Consider the following 16,599-nt stretch of genomic DNA (forward strand, 5'->3'; position numbering starts at 1 on the left):
TCTTTACCCCATTTCTTTTTGTAACAAATTATAGTTTGTTACAAAAATTATAAACAATTATATACAATTGCTGGGAACATGATTTCACAGGAAGCACTGTACAATTTTAAAGCTTTGGGTCTATAGATTTCATTTATATCACCTTTCATTTGGGAACAATTTATAGTTCTGGAGTTGTCAGCTATGCAAATGAGCCACAAGTGAACTAACAGTGTATAACAATGCATGCTTGGGCCACATGTGAAATGCAGCAACAAATACTGTCAAAGAGGTTTTATAGAAATGAGTGTAGAATCTCATATTCTCTGTAATTACATTACAATTATATCAAACTGTATAAATTAATCGAAGAAACCAACAAAACTACAGTTCAGGAACAATTTTATATACCGAACTTTTATTTTGATAAATGTTAACCGGAAGTCTAATTGTTGCCAGCAACAATTACTAGCTTCATAGAGCTTACTTGGCCCTGGTTAGCTCCTATGAACTGAGAATTCTCTGGCTAGCTCACTGTGGGCTAACGAAGGCGTGCTTTCCTGTCGAGTTAAATATGCATGTCTACGGAAGGAGGAGAGGTAGCTAGGCTAGCTAGCTGTAGTTCTTTGGATTTTATGTTGCATGACTTTGGTCGTAGATTTCGTCTAACATTCTAGATTTAATCCCGTGAAGTTTTGCTCTCGAAGCTTCATTTGATTAACTTTTGAGAACAGCTAACTGAAATAGCTAGCTAGCTAGCTAGTATAGCTACCGTCCATATTTAGCCACATAGCACCGTATTCGTAAGCGCTGCCAGTCAACATTCAGAGACCATGCCTGAGAGAAGGCCCTTTTTCCGGCTGCCCACGGACGTCTACCCCGTTAACTACGGGTTGTGTTTGAAGCCGGACCTCATCGACTTCACATTTGAGGGCAAGCTGGAGGCCGCTGTGGAGGTACGTGGTTCATGCGTGCGATAATACGACACCGAGGAGCCTGAGTAACAGCTTCCATGGCGTTGATTTTGTTACGTAATATAGTGTTAGGTAGCTGGCTAGGTAATTTATGTGAGAAGGTAAGCCATAGCCAAACGTTAGCTAGAGCTAAGGGAGCGAAAAACCACGATTTCTTTATTTGGCTAGACTAACATGCTTGCTAGCTAACTAATATTTGCTGTTGAGTGTTCATTCTCATTTAACATTCTAACAAGCTATGACTAAGCCGTAACATTGCAGTTCGCGTTAGCATACAGCTCTAGCTAATAGTAATGAAATCATAGACAGCTAAAGTTAGTTGCACTAGCTAGCTAGCTAGCTAGGTATAGTGTTGAAAATTCTAAAATATTCGGAAGCTCGACTCACGTTACCTCGCCAATATGATATTAGCTAGCTAGCTCATTTGCACGCGCTCAAGAGACAAGCCAACAACAATAACTTACTAGCTTGCTGTCATTAGCTATGTTTGCTAGCTAGCTACCTAGACAAGAAAGGTGAGCAAACGCTAGCCAGCTATAAGTTAAATGAGCTGCAAATAAAGCTGCTAACCGATTCCAACTTTGAAGAAAACTATTCATGTTTATCAACGTAATCAAATTCGGTCTAATCTCAAACATGTCATTAATCACTGGGGACCTAGCGAGGTAAGCGAAGGCCAGTTAGCGTTGACGTTAGCTAACATTTAAGTCCGCATTTTTCACATTGTTCTTGCCGTTCTCAAGGCGTGAAATCTAGAGAATATGCTTTGCGCACATCAAGACGTAGCTAGGTCCAATTTCTGCATTTTTGTCTTTCTCAACCTTCTAAATGTGCAAATCCTATTTTTTTAATGGGGCCAATATTGTAGGCTTTGTGTACCAATTAAAGAAAATCTAGTCATTCAATATTGTTGAATGAAATGACCTGTCTTTCATTTCCATCTCTTGCACTGTTGGCGTGTGATCAGCTGCACTTGTGTAATTTTTATATATTTTTTTAATTGGCACTGTTTAGGCAGTAGCAAATAAAGGTATAATTACCTTCAGAAATATCTCTGCATTAGGTATTTTCCAGCCTCTGGACTAGGCTGGTGTAGGGCACCCACCCTCCTGCCGAAATTGAAGTTGTGCACAGGAAGTCATACGGTTTGTGTATTGTGTACTGCACTAATATTGAAGAAGGCAGTGGATTGCAGACTCTTAAAAGAATTCGTAGAATTGCTTGGTGAAGAAGAAGTTTGATGACATATGTCTGAGCTTCCACAGGAAAGACTGGTGCCCTGTTTCAAGAAGCAGGATTACGGAGATAGGTGGATAACTGCAACCTGGGACCCTCTCAAATCTGGATCATGGCCTGAAGTACAAAGAGCTGAACCAGTTCTACTCAGCACAGTTGTCCAAAATCAGAATCACTTTTTTTGTCAAGTAGTTTTCACATACAAGGATTTTGCTGTGGTTTGTGGGTGCATGCAGACAACATAAAGAATAATACTGAAATTGAAACATAGATATAAAATAAAGTAGAATGTAAATATAAAAAAATAAATAAAAATATTACAATACAAGATGATACTAAGACGGGGTATGTGAAATATTATTAAAGTGCAAACTCTAAAGTCTATGGGGTCCAGGTGGCTAACTCTGTAATCCATCTTTGTGAAATGGTATATTCCCTGGGTTCTTCAACCTTGGCTCAGGCCACTTCAAGTAAACTGAAGCATCAGTCTGAATGTAAGCCTGTCAAAACAGAAAGCAATCTTTGGCAGAACAGATTGAGAATTTAACTAGGATACTTTTTATTTGTTAGATTTGGGGAGTTTTAAAGAAGAGCTACAGACTGATGCACGCCTAAGGAAACATTAGGGCATTCTTTTTTTGTAGCACTTATCAGAGTGCTACTTTTGGCTAACCAGACAAAGCATTAGGCTAGCTTGTTGAAGTGGATTTATTACCTGTTGAGTTTTGATAGCCTTCGATAGTCCTCGGTGTGCAACTGCAACCACTAGTCCGCTGCATCTTAGCCTGTTGCGCCACCACGGCCCTGCAGTGTGCAAATTTAATGGGCTATGTGAGCACTCGTTTTGGCTATGTACAGTGAGCACCATAATTTATTGTATATAATGTATATTCATCCATGTCAGAGAACCTTTTAGGAATTGGAGAACCTTTCGAACATACATTTTTTTTGATGCCCCCCATTTTTGGGCATCAAAATGTATCGGACAGTTTAACAATGTGGAACAAAGTAATAATTTTCAATATTTGGTTGCACATACTTTGCATGCAATGACTGCTTGAAGTCTGTGACAAATAGCCATCACCAGGTGTTCAATATCTTCCCTAGTGATGCTCTTGTACTGCAGCCATTTTCAGTTCCTGCTTGTCTCGGTGACTTTTGCCTTCAGTCAGCATGTAAAATGCATGTTCAATTGGATTCAGATCCGGTGATTGACTTGGCTAGTCAAGGATTTTAACTTTTTGGCCTTTGTTGCTCTAGCAGTATGTTTCCGGTCATTGTCTTGTTAAAACTATTTGCAATTTATAAAACCTTACTGCACAATTAAGCACCATCCGATGAGTTTGAAGGCATTTCATTGAACTTGAACAGATTAGATGCTTCTGAACATTTCAGAAATCATCCTGTTGCTGCTGTCATTCATTGATAATGTAGCAGTTACCACCTGTGGTGGCCATACATGCCGCAACACCATGTTCCACAAATGAGGGGAGGTGCTTTGATTCTTGGTACGTACCTTTTAGCCTCCACACTTTGCTCTTGCCATCACCCTGATAGAAGTTGATCCTGGTCTCACCTGTCCGAGGCGTTTTTTCCAGAAGTCTGCAGAACTGGTTTTGCAAAGAACCTGCATTGGTTCTTGCGCAGTTCCATTTGGATTTATTAAATGAATTTATTGACCGAAGTTGCCCCTGTGAGAAAGTAATTGCCCTCCTAATCTTAAATGGTTTCACCTCCTTTAGCAGCAATAATTGCAGCCACTTCCTAATAAAGACAAATAGGTAGGTTTTTGAGCATTAACTTTTCAGGCCTGCCACAGCACCTCTATTGGATAAAAGTCAGGACTTTGGCTAGACTACCAGAATACTTTCATTTTGATTATTTTCAATCAATTAGAGGTGAACTTGCTTTTGAGTTTGTTTGTGCTCCATAATTACAATTCAGCTTCAGCTCAGACATAATGGGGCCCGTATCTTTCAAAAACTCTGCTGTTCTTACAGATGCAGTCAGTTAAAACCAGCTTCGGTTTCTGCCGGTCTTGTGGAATTCCAGAGGTAAATCCTGTGTTTTTCCCAAGGCATTACTGTTAACTCAGGTTGTTGAAAATAAATGAATTCCTGCAATGACCAGGAAGTGCATTCGTCCTTGTCAGACTGAACTTTCAAAATGGCTGTTTGATAGGCTTGTGGTAATCTTTAGCAAATCATTTCATGACTTCACAGAGCTACAAACAAGAAGTAGGCTACATTATGGGATTATTATTATTGTCTCATAAATCATTAAATAAATATAAACTGTACACAAATACATTTATATTTTCCCAATGTTTTTCTTACAAAATAATTTATTAACAAATAATATATATATTTTTTGTTTTTACAAACAAAAACGCACTCACAATCTCCACCAAACGGACATATTCATTTTGACACACGTTATTACTGTAGTCCCTTGATGTCACTTGGAACAATACAGACACTTCCTTCCTTAAATGGGCTACAGTAAAACCCTGTGATTTCTGATTCAATGGACCCCCCCCCCCCCCCCCCCATTTCCTCATTTTTCTTTTAAGTTTAGTGCTTTTGTTTTGCTTGTTTACTTCCACTGAAAAGATAATTTCGTTAGGGAATGGTAACTGTGTTATATGTTATCACATATTGTCTACGTTCCTTAGTCTGAGTAAGAGTGTGGTGCTATTTCATACTGTAGGCTATTCATCCCATAAAGTGATTGTGTGATGCCATTTCTCCCCTAATACACATAAGGGAGACCGGGGAACCACACAGGTTTTCCTGAATTAAGAAAAAAAATTACGCATTGGAGTAAATATGTTCCATCCCGAAAAAGGTGCATGTCTTTGCAATGACGATCGATACAGTTCTAGGGCATTCATGGCAGTCCTTACAGTTCATTCGAAAGTACCGGGAGTGAAACTGTTGAAACTGCTTATCAAATCTCTGAATACGTACTGGAAAAGCTTTGTTTTTAAACGAGTCAAAGGTTGTTGAATCTACATTTACTTACTTTTTAAATTTTTCATCTGATAATTGTCCTGTAGAAATGGTGTGTATTTTGTCTATGCCTACCACTTTTTTCAAATATCACTCCACGGCGAAGCAGCTATTCGAGTCAAAATGAAAAACCGTTAGATGCAAGACGATGCACATCACCTTGCAGCAATGTTGCCCTGAATTTGCAAGCATGCAGGGACACAGAGTTGCACACTACCTCCGCTTCCACATTATTCAGAAACTATCCATTGCGGGTCTTGATTTGTGTCAGTAAGCAGGCAGAAGTGGGAGAGCTTTAGGGTGACTGACACGTGGAAACTTGTGGAGCGGAAAAAGCAGAGCAGTGCTTCTCCGAATAAGAAAACAAGTAGGCATATGCAACATGAGCTCACTAATGTTGGACAGTTTTTCAGTGCTTGCACAAATAAGCATCAAAAAGGCATACATTCTTATTCACTCACTCTAGCTTGCAAGCTCACTAGCTGGAGAGTTTGCCAGAACAACGTTAGTTCACTCATGTTAAAGTCACTTAGATTACATTTCTTACCCATTCTGACATATTTGGTCTGAATAATGGCTGAACCTCTTCACCATGTCTGCATGCTTTTATGCATTTAGTTGCTGCCACATGTTTGACTGATTAAATATTTGCATTAACAAGCTGGTGTACAGGTCTACCTAATAAAGTGATCACTGAGTGTATATTATTATGTTTGGTAACTGTTAATTAACTGGTAATCTGAAATAAAAGCAATAACTCACTCCGGATGTGGTATATAGAAAACTCCACTGTGTGTTAGGCCGAACAACACCCCTGAGCTATGATAAAATGTCTGTATGCCACGTCCTATGGCTTAAATAGGCTACCTGTCAAAAATAACTAATTCTTCTCTTCTGAGCTCAGTTGAAAATCAATTTTCACCACCAGTGACACAATGCACAAATTGGTTGGACAATTGAAAGAAATATTATGGCTGCTTATAACTTTCCTTTATAAAACAGGCTGGACAAATCTCGCAATCTGATTGCTTAATAGCAGTGTTATTAATGGATATACCACTGCTATCAGTTGTTTACAGTTCCATTTTAGTTATCACTCTGAGGCTATTTAGCTAGCTAGTGCAATGATTGTGCCTGGTGGTTGCTACGCATATAACTATTTTCTGGTAAATTATTCTTGTAATGACATTATTAATAAAAAAGCTTTAATGTGGTTTGTGTCTAGAATATCTATATCATGGTTGGTAACCATTTTCCAGGACCTAATAGTTACTATTTTAAAAATCAAGTAGAATTGTTTGTGGAGACCGGTATCCATCTGACATTGAATGTGAAACTTCCCTCCCCTTAAATGGACTACATTAATCGTTTCACCAGCACGATTGCCCTGCACCAGATAATTGCATTCATTGGCAAAGTCTATGGTTACATAAGCCAAAGTATAAGCCAAATTGTACGGAAGCCTGTATTGACATAAAGGTAGAGTGGGGTGCACACATTTTTGCACCCCTGGTTTAAATATCTGTTTCAATTAATCGGTGTGTCGAAGTGTCCCTGAGCAAGACATTAACCCCCAATTCGTTCTGATGAGCTGCCAGCCAATTGCCGTTGGTGTGCAAGTCTGTGTATAAACGGTTAAATAAGAAGTATCAATTGTACAGTTCTTTGGATAAAGGCGCTATATAAATGCCAACAATTTACGATTTATGTGATCGAAAGCAAACCTGAACTCTAAATGGAGCTAAACAGTAAACACTTAAACACTTCTGCATATTTTAAAGCAAGATTGCTTTTTATTTTCATTTTACAACACTGTATGAATTGTAAAAAAGGGAAAAGGGCCCTGGCGGCACGGATGGTGCAGTGGGTAGCACTGCCGCCTCACAGCAAGGAGGTCCTAGGTTCGAATCCCCGTCGGCCGGGGCCTCTCTGTGCGGAGTTTGCATGTTCTCCCCGTGTCTGCGTGGGTTTCCTCCGGGTACTCCGGTTTCCTCCCACAGTCCAAAGACATGCACGTTAGGCTGATTGGAGAGTCTAAATTGCCCGTAGGTATGAGTGTGTGAGTGAATGGTGTGTGTGCCCTGAGATAGACTGGCGACCTGTCCAGGGTGTATTCCTGCCTTTCGCCCAATGTATGCTGGGATAGGCTCCAGCCCCCCTGCGACCCTGATCAGGATAAGCGGGTTCAGATAATGGATGGATGGATGGATGGAAAAGGGCCCTGTGCAAAAGTTTAGGAACCCTTTTTGATTATTCTTTGTTACTTTTTAAAAGTTGAAAGGCCCAGACTCGGGTGATTTTCTTGATAGGGCTTCAATTCCAGGGCTAAATTGTTTATTCTGAATTAACTCCATGCCTTCTAAAGTATCCAACTGCAGTGTTCTGTCTGGGGTTAACAACCATGGGTTCACCTAAACCGTTCAAGGATTTCAGATTTAATTTCCACCAAGAAGAAGAACACCACAAAAACTCTTAATGTTTCAAACTACCTATTCCCACTGTCAAAAACATTATTAGATAAATGGAACAGTTGAAGTCACAATGTGTTTTGGACTGACGAAAACAAAATTGACCTTTTTGGTAGAGATGTTCTGATACCATTTTGTCCTTCGATACCTGAACCGATACCTGTTCGTTAATTAAAATGTAAAAAATGAAAATAAAATAAGATACAACCCCTAGCGGTCATAGTATTGGTTACACATGGTGTTTTAGTACTGACAAATGTTATTTATTTTTCCAAAGTTTATTTTGGGCCATCTTAATAGTTAAATGTCAGCATTGTAAGTCAGATAATAGCCTAATAAAGATTTACATTTACATTGTGCAGTGTAACCTCACAGTTGCAGAAGACTGTAGTTAAATCCCTGTAGTTTACGTCCAGGCATGCTGGTCGATTGTGTGTCATTTTAATTTTTTTAAATGCATCGGTTAAAATGATAATTCTTCATGTTTTCGTCCCTCTTCCCTGTGGCTTCAGCCTGATAGACTTGATTGGCATTAAATCTATTTTATCATAGGTGACTGGTCTAATGATTTTGCTTTTACGCCAATACAGGTCTCTGTACAATTTGATATATTTATATGGCACGGGATAATCGTGGTGGTGAGATTAATGTGGTCCATTTTTTTGCTGAAAGCAGGGAAAATATATATCTGATGCATAAATAGTCTATTGCTTTAATTCTTTTTATGTAGATATCGCATAGTGGAAAGCGATGTTCAGTTTACCGGTAGTTTGAATTTGCGTGTCAATGAATAAACATGGATGAAGAAACGCTATACAATAAGACATAAGTGAACAGATTTAAAACACAGAAATTATTTGATAACTATAGTACCTTCGCATTCAATTCCCTGTGGTGATTGCATTCTTCCCTCTGAGATGGCTGCAGATTGCTAGTTTAGAATGGAAACAGCGTATTGTAATATTCTGTGCAGCATTTGTCCAAAATACTTTGAAATGTAAAGTAAATTTTTATGTAGATACAGCATAGTGGAAAGCTACGTTCAGTTTTGCGGTAGTTTGAATACACTTTCAGTTTGCCAGTAGTTTGAATTCACATGTCAACGAATAAACACGGATCCTCTCTGAACCTAACCTTTAAAACTCAATTCCCCTTTGCCTTGATGAACCGATTGTGCTGTTTTGTGTGATGCGCCATCAAATGCTTTATAAGATTGTTGGTGTTGAAACTAAAACCTTGCATGCTGTGCACATGACTGTTTTACTGCACAGGGTAAAATGTTTGAAGGTCAGTCCCGACAGTGAAGTTGAAGAGAGGTTGGCTGTTCAATCAAGACAATGATCCAAAGCATACCTTGAAATCAACCAAGAAGTACCTCCAGGAAAGACAGATGCAGGCTTCAACCTTTTTTGACTAGCCCCAAATCTTTTTGAGTTTACCCGCTGTGTGCAGAGTTGTTTGCTAACTTCCCGACTGACTGAAAAGCATAAGCCCCTATTTCGTCCACATTTTCGTCCATTGTGGACAGCCAATGCGAGTGTAGCTGTGGGCGGGCTGTCTGAGACTTCTCCAGCCTTGTAATATTTCTCCCTATGGTTTCCCCACGATTCAAGCAGACTCAATTCCAGAAGTTTTGTTGCGTTCCATTTTCCATCGGAGATCGGAATTTCGCAGTTTAAATTTCCAACTTCAAGCGTTCAGGTGCACAATGCCAAACTTTAACAAAAAACATGGGTTACCGTGAACTGGTGGTTTTTATGTGGCAAGTGTATAACCACACAAACTCTGCATTCTGCACTGACCCAACGGCAGAAATTATACCACTCATTAATTGTGCTCCAGTCTAGCTACATGGTAGCTAATCTGTAAAAAAAAAAATAAATAACACAAAAAAAAAAAAGTCAGTGAATGGTATATTTCCATGGTTTCACATGTTTTTGTTTTTAAAAAAAAAAGAATTTACTTTTTTTTCCCTAAATAACGTTTGTGCAGCGGTGATAGCTGGTTAGGGAAAATCTCTGAAAGTTAACTCATAACATTAGCAACATTGTTTTACATCAGTTTGCATGCAGGCTTTATAATATGACAGTGTACTTCAAATAAATTAAAATGTAATGCAGGAACGAATACTTTGCGTTGTCTTTTAGTTGATGGTTTTCTTTAAGATGTGTGCCTCTATGGGTGCTGCCATAGTTGTGATGTCAGACAACTGCTTCTAGTAAAGTAGGGGTAGATGGATTTGCCCTGCATTAGCGGCAATAATTTTGTTATTGTGATCTTGATGATCAAAGTATTGATAAGTATTTCTCCTTTTTAAAATCTTCATCTGGCCAACAAATCTATCTTTATATAACTGTGAAATATTCCTTACAGTTGTTAATCGAAGTGTAAAAAGAATTATAGTGTTATTATTTGAAGTCACATCCCTGGTAACTATTACGATGGATCATTAGAGAAACCAAACTACCATAAGAGGAACTACTGCAAATCTGCACCACTGTAGTCTGCACAACAATAGCTTGAACAATGTCATTAATGATGGCATGCAGCATGTGGAGTGTCAATTTCTGTGTAGATGGAGCATTCCTAAATTCATGAAATAAGAGGAAAATGACAATGGAATATGTGAAGTTTTATATCTTACCAAAATGTATGTTGATTTAGGATAAAACAATTGAGTAGTCTGGGTTGGAATTCTGCAAAACGCATGATAATCCGGTGGCAGTTCAGTTATTTGTAACTGTTGTAAATTCTTAAAGGCCTATTAAGTCCAGAAAATCTTAACTTGTTTTTCCAATCTGTTTCTGGGGGATTATAATTGGACTTAAAAGGGAGGGAAAGGCTAATAACCTTCACCTATTCAATGTTTGACTGTTCAAGCTATTCAATTAGGTAGCCTACTTTAATTCTTAAAGCAAATGTTGGGAACTCTGTAGACCCGATTTATATTAATTCTTACAAATTTGCAAAGCCTATTGCTGCCAGAATACAGTAGCCTGCCTGTGCTAAATGAGCGAACCTATAAACCAAATATCCTTCAATAGCAAAGCGTTATTGTAACTAACCAATCTGCCGATGTAAAAAATGTACTATTTCCTCTTTGGAATCAGGGAACTATGCTTCTAACTGCAGGTGAAGAACTGCAGTTCCAACCACAGAAATTGTTGCGATGGTGTTTGCAAATGTTTGTCTACGAACTACTGTTTTCAGGCACACCAGATCATCTAAGGACGGTTCTTCCAAGGGCTTGCGGCCATAGTTAGACTAGCTTTCAGGAAAAGCGCCCCTGAATGGCTTGTGTGTTAAATGCTCGGAAGCTGTCAATGGTATTGAAGCTAACCACTCATTTGAGTAGATGTAACTAGTAAGTAATGTGTTCAATGCACTCTTTGTTGTCGATTGTTCCTAAATGATATGCACCTCAAATGCAGATCTCCCACGAGGAGATAAGACACTGATTAGCCTATTGCTCGAAATGAATGCACCCGTTACAACAGCAAACAACCAGCAACACTGTGCACACCTCAAGCCACACACACAATAATGATAATTTTGTTATTGTTCAAAATTTTGTCATTGGATTCACATGGGGAATATCTGCCACTATATCTAACCAAGCAACATGCCGTGCCTATAACTAGGGTCACCAAATTTCATTACATAGGCTTCAGAATCATAGCATGATTGATCATTCTCTCCTGTTGTAGCCTGATTTGTACAAACCAAAATGTATAAGAATACCCTTCAAAAGTTAAGAAAGCTTTAACCCCATGTGAATTGTTTGATTGCAATTCTAAACCTGTTGGCAGGTAATGTTAAGTGATTTCTATGCAATCTTAACATTCTGCCTACTTATTTTTTGAGAGCTAAAATATCATGGATTTTCATGCAGGCCACCTTTTGTGGCTTAAAGTGGCTCCACTTTTAGAAGTATCGACCACCAGTTGCGGTCTATACCTGTCCCCTGTGCTGGCGCTAGCAGGGCGACATCCAACCTATTTCACATCATACCCAAAAATGACAAATCGGCTAATGAAGGAAAAAAAAAAACTCCGGATAACAACTACATTTTCTTCGACATAACTAGTTACGGAGTGGACAGCACAATTTTTTTAAATGTTATCTGATCTCCAGCAACAAACTGTTTATTGTGGGAACTGGGTTAATCGTATGGATGACAGTTAGCCAATGTTTGTTGAATTAAACTATTTTTAGTACATTGAGGAGTAGCAAATTGTTATATTTGGAGCATCTTTGAGAGGTCCGGCAAAGGTGTGTGTGCAGACGCCAGGGACATGCGAAGGAGAATAAACTGGAACATGACAGCACTGTATTATGAATAAAAATACAATTTGGTATCAATAATTAATCCTACCAATCTCCAACATTTTATTAGTCTGACAATAATAACAATCATACAGTGCATCCGGAAAGTATTCACAGCACTTCACTTTTCCCACATTTTGTTATGTTACAGCCTTATTAAGTCCAAAAAACTAAGAAATCACATGTACATAAGTATTCACAGCCTTTGCTCACTACTTTGTTGATGCACCTTTGGCAGCAATTACAGCCTCAAGTCTTTTTGAATATGATGCCACAAGCTTGGCACACCTATCTTTGGCCAGTTTCGCCCATTCCTCTTTGCAGCACCTCTCAAGCTCCATCAGGTTGGATGAGGAGCGTCGGTGCACAGCCATTTTCAGATCTCTCCAGAGATGTTCAATCGGATTCAAGTCTGGGCTCTGGCTGGGCCACTCAAGGACATTCACAGAGTTGTCCTGAAGCCACTCCTTTGATATCTTGGCTGTGTGCTTAGGGTCGTTGTCCTGCTGAAAGATGAACCGTCGCCCCAGTCTGAGGTCAAGAGCGCTCTGGAGCAGGTTTTCATCCAGGATGTCTCTGTACATTGCTGCATTCATCCTTCCCTCAATCCTGACTAGTCTCCCAGTTCCTGCCGCTGAAAAACATCCCCACAGCATGAAGCTGCCACCACCATGCTTCACTGTAGGGATGGTATTGGCCAGGTGATGAGCGGTGCCTGGTTTCCTCCAAACATGACGCCTGGCATTCACGCCAAAGAGTTCAATCTTTGTCTCCTCAGACCAGAGAATTTTGTATGGTTCTGAACTTCTTCCATTTACGGATGATGGAGGCCACTGTGCTCATTGGGACCTTCAAAGCAGCATACATTTTTCTGTACCCTTCCCCAGATTTGAGCCTAGAGACAATCCTCTCTCGGAGGTCTACAGACAATTCCTTTGACTTCATGCTTGGTTTGTGCTCCGACATGCTCTGTCAACTGTGGGACCTTATATAGACAGGTGTGTGCCTTTCCAAATCAATGTCCAATCAACTGAATTTACCACAGGTGGACTACAATTAAGCTGTAGAAACATCTCAAGGTTGATCAGTGGAAGCAGGATGCACCTGAGCTCAATTTTGAGCTTCATGGCAAAGGCTGTGAATATTTATGTACGTGATTTCTTAGTTTTTTTATTTTTTTATAAATTTGCAAAAATCTCGAAAACCTTTTTCACATTGTCATTCTGGGGTATCGTGTGTAGAATTTGGAGGAAAAAAATGAATTTAATCAATTTTGGAATAAGGCTGTAACATAACAAAATGTGGAAAAAGTGAAGCGCTGTGAATACTTTCTGGATGCACTGTATTATGTTTAATGTAAATGCGTGTTTACAGATCGTTGGTTTGAATAGGCAACAGTACCTGCTTTAAAACAAAAATGTGCTCTTCAAAATCCAATTTAGCTGGCAAATTTGAGTAAAGGATTCATTAATGTGCTACACCCCTGTTGTCTGTATGTCTCAATGAGTGTATTGGCCACCATAATTATCTATAAATAAAGGCTCTAGATGACATGAAATGACGGTCAGAAGTCCATCATGAATGCAAAATGCCCCCGCTTCCAGTGGGTGTTACATCCCATCTGGACCTCCCCCATTTGTGTCCCTACCAATGTCAAAATCAAACCTATGCCCTTGGACTCTTCCCAGTCCATGTCAAGAGACACCAAGGCTCTGCTAAGCTTGTCTCGGAGACTGGGAACTGATGTAATCTCAATTTGAACTGATTTGTTTAGTAGGGGATGGGCTTCTTCCTCCTCTATCTCTGCACTGCATAGAGGCTCTCTGTGCAGCTGGTATTGGGGCTCTCTGTGGGCCTGTCTGTGAGGCTGACTTGGGCCTGACTGGTTCTGGTGTGGAGGCTCACTGATCCCCCTCTACAAAACCAAAAACCATTCCAATATGATATTTCATCATTCATGTCCTTCAAATTAATTTTCATAAATTAATAATGAAAATCACTGAGATCTTTCTTAATAATAAAATACGCTATTGGTAAAATGGTTAAGCATGAATCAAATCTAGAACATTTTTGTCAATTCATAGTCACTGATCAATCAATTTAACTCCATTAATGTTTCTGTTAAGTTGCCTAAATATGCATTTTCTGCTGCAACACCAAATGACTTATGGGTTCGCTAAGACAAAAGGTGGATACAGTGCTTTGTCCTGTTCACTTATGGCCTAGAAAGCTAAGTGGCTTTACAACCTTGATCACCTTTGCTTTTTCTTTCCTTAAACTGATCAGTTTGTGATGGCTAATGAATTGAACCAAATTTCAATTTCTTAAAGTGATAACTTTAGATAAGTTTATATTAACGTTAACTCCTCCATTTTACAATTCACTAACTTCACCTTTCTATGCCAGACAAATAAAGAATATGTATATCATTATTGTCTGCTGTCTGGTTCTGGGATCTGCCTTCCTTTTTAGGAAGTCGCTGTCCACTGTAAGCCTCTGTGAGAAATTGTGAAATTCACGTTTTGTTGCAAATGGTGCCCGGTAAGTCTTGGTAAACTACGCTATGAGATGAGCGCTATTCTCTTCACTTTTGCACATTCGCCTACTTCAGGCTATAAGTATGCTGAACCCAACTTCAGACTATGAAACTCTTGTCTATTAACATTACATTACATTACATTGCAAGGCATTTGGCAGATGCTCTCATCCAGAGCGACATACAATGAAGTGCAGATCGAACACAGGAACAAGTGTGAAGAGCACCCGAGAGGACAGTACGGTTCCTAGTCCTAGCGTGACTATACAGATATAATCGGAACCCTTGAAGAATACATCAACACAACCACGGTTGGCAGCTAGAATACCCAGAGTACAACAATACAATGGCTAATACAAAACACAACAATATCTATATATAACTATATAAGTGCCATTATAGTCTATGGCATATACAAGGCTAATCATGGTGGTGAGGTAGGGAGGGAAAGGTGCACCCTGAAGAGATGAGTCTTCAGTCTGTGTTTGAAAGAGGTCAGAGACTCGGCTGTTCTGACATCCACAAGGAGGTCATTCCACCACCGTGGGGCCAGGACAGACAGCAGTTGTGAGCGAGAAGTGCAGGTGTGGCGAGTGGGAGGTACCAGACGGCACGAAGTGGCAGAACGGAGGGGTCTTGCTGGTGTATGTCTTGATAAGCGATTGAATATATACAGGGGCTGATCCCTTAACTGCCTGGTACGCGTGCACCTAAGTTTTAAATTTGATGCGAGCCATAACAGGCAGCCAGTGGAGGTTGCTGAGCAGGGGGGTGACGTGCCAGGACAGGACCCTTGCTTGGACAAGGAGCTGAGTAGAGTAATAACTGGATATGCCACTTTATTGTGTGTGTTAATGCCACTGAACTACATATGCCACTTTATTGTGTGTGTTAAGTCTGATTAATTACACAGCTTGATTTGGAGGCATATGCAGAAATGGGTAGTTGGAAGAGTATTCAGATGGTAGTATATTCAGAAACTTTGCTGAAGTGTACTCAATTATAAGAAATAGTGGCCTGTCTGGTCAGAAAACTATTCAAGTACAAATTCCTTATGTGACAAATACAAATTTTATTTGGATTATTTTGACAGCCGAATAAAATATTTGCTAGAAAAACGGTGTTCAGAAGGACTGCTTACAACTTTTTAAAATAAAAAAGCAGGAGAAACAAAACAATTTCTTGTACAGAATTTGCAGTGAGATGAATTATTGACATTGAAGCGTTATAACATTGTGTAATTCACAGCGATAAAATATTTAAATTCCATTTTATTTTGTCTAGCCACATAATTCAAGAGTGTATGTGTATGCCTTCAAGCTTGTTGGGTCTAAGAAGTGTAATGTGAATGCAGAATAGTGACACATTGGTGTCCATTCAGTTGCTATTGGATCAGCAGTCTTTTTTCCATTCACATGCCAACCTTGATTCCTTTAGTGAAAGGGCAGAGAGGGAAACAAAAACAGAATTCAAGGAATTCTTTCCATTCTCGTAAGATTATAACTGAAAATGGCCTGTTTTAGTCGAAAGCCCTCTCACCGCAGCAAGGTACAGGCCCAAGAGTCTTAAATATTTGCAGGTCTGGAACCGTCAGATATACAAACTAACATTATTGGATTGTACCATTAAATGTGCCGCAATTAGATCTAATAAATTAAGTTGTATAGAGAGACACTCTGACACCGTGACTTCAGGGTACATACTCCGCTTTATTCCACTCCTCGCACCCCCCCTTTCCCTGGGGCATAAACCACTCCCACATCTCCCTTTCTAGAGGAACAACAACAAACTCTATAGAGTAATCAAATAATAATGCTGAACTCAGTATCATATGAATAGTACCCTAAATTAACATTCAACATGTTAACAGTACATCTGTTGTTTCCCCATGTTTTTATTTTGTAATTTTTTAACCATGACTTCATTCTTTCTATCATTGTGCTTGATGTGGTTGTGGTCATTTTAGCAATTTCTATGAACCTTGAAAAGTAGTTGAAGACCAGAGGTTGAGTTGTTGAGATGGAAAAAGGTCAGCACCTAGTTTTCTCCATGGGCCCTCTGGTATCGAA

At 39.4% G+C, this 16,599-nt stretch overlaps 1 protein-coding gene across 2 annotated transcripts in view; it reads left to right on the forward strand.

The window, feature by feature from the left end:
* The first annotated feature begins 458 nt into the window (after positions 1–458).
* The window catches only part of npepps (aminopeptidase puromycin sensitive), a 125,791-nt gene continuing 109,650 nt past the window's right edge, over positions 459–16,599 (forward strand). Inside the window, exon 1 of one of the 2 annotated variants that reach the window (XM_061224874.1) lies at positions 459–935. In XM_061224874.1, the coding sequence (XP_061080858.1) occupies positions 813–935 (123 nt within the window). In that variant the 5' untranslated portion in view covers positions 459–812. The remainder of the gene's footprint in view (positions 936–16,599) is intronic. The other variant, XM_061224866.1, reaches the window with a different exon arrangement.

The sequence above is a fragment of the Conger conger genome, chromosome 2, assembly GCF_963514075.1.
Source record: "Conger conger chromosome 2, fConCon1.1, whole genome shotgun sequence".
NCBI lineage: Eukaryota > Metazoa > Chordata > Actinopteri > Anguilliformes > Congridae > Conger > Conger conger.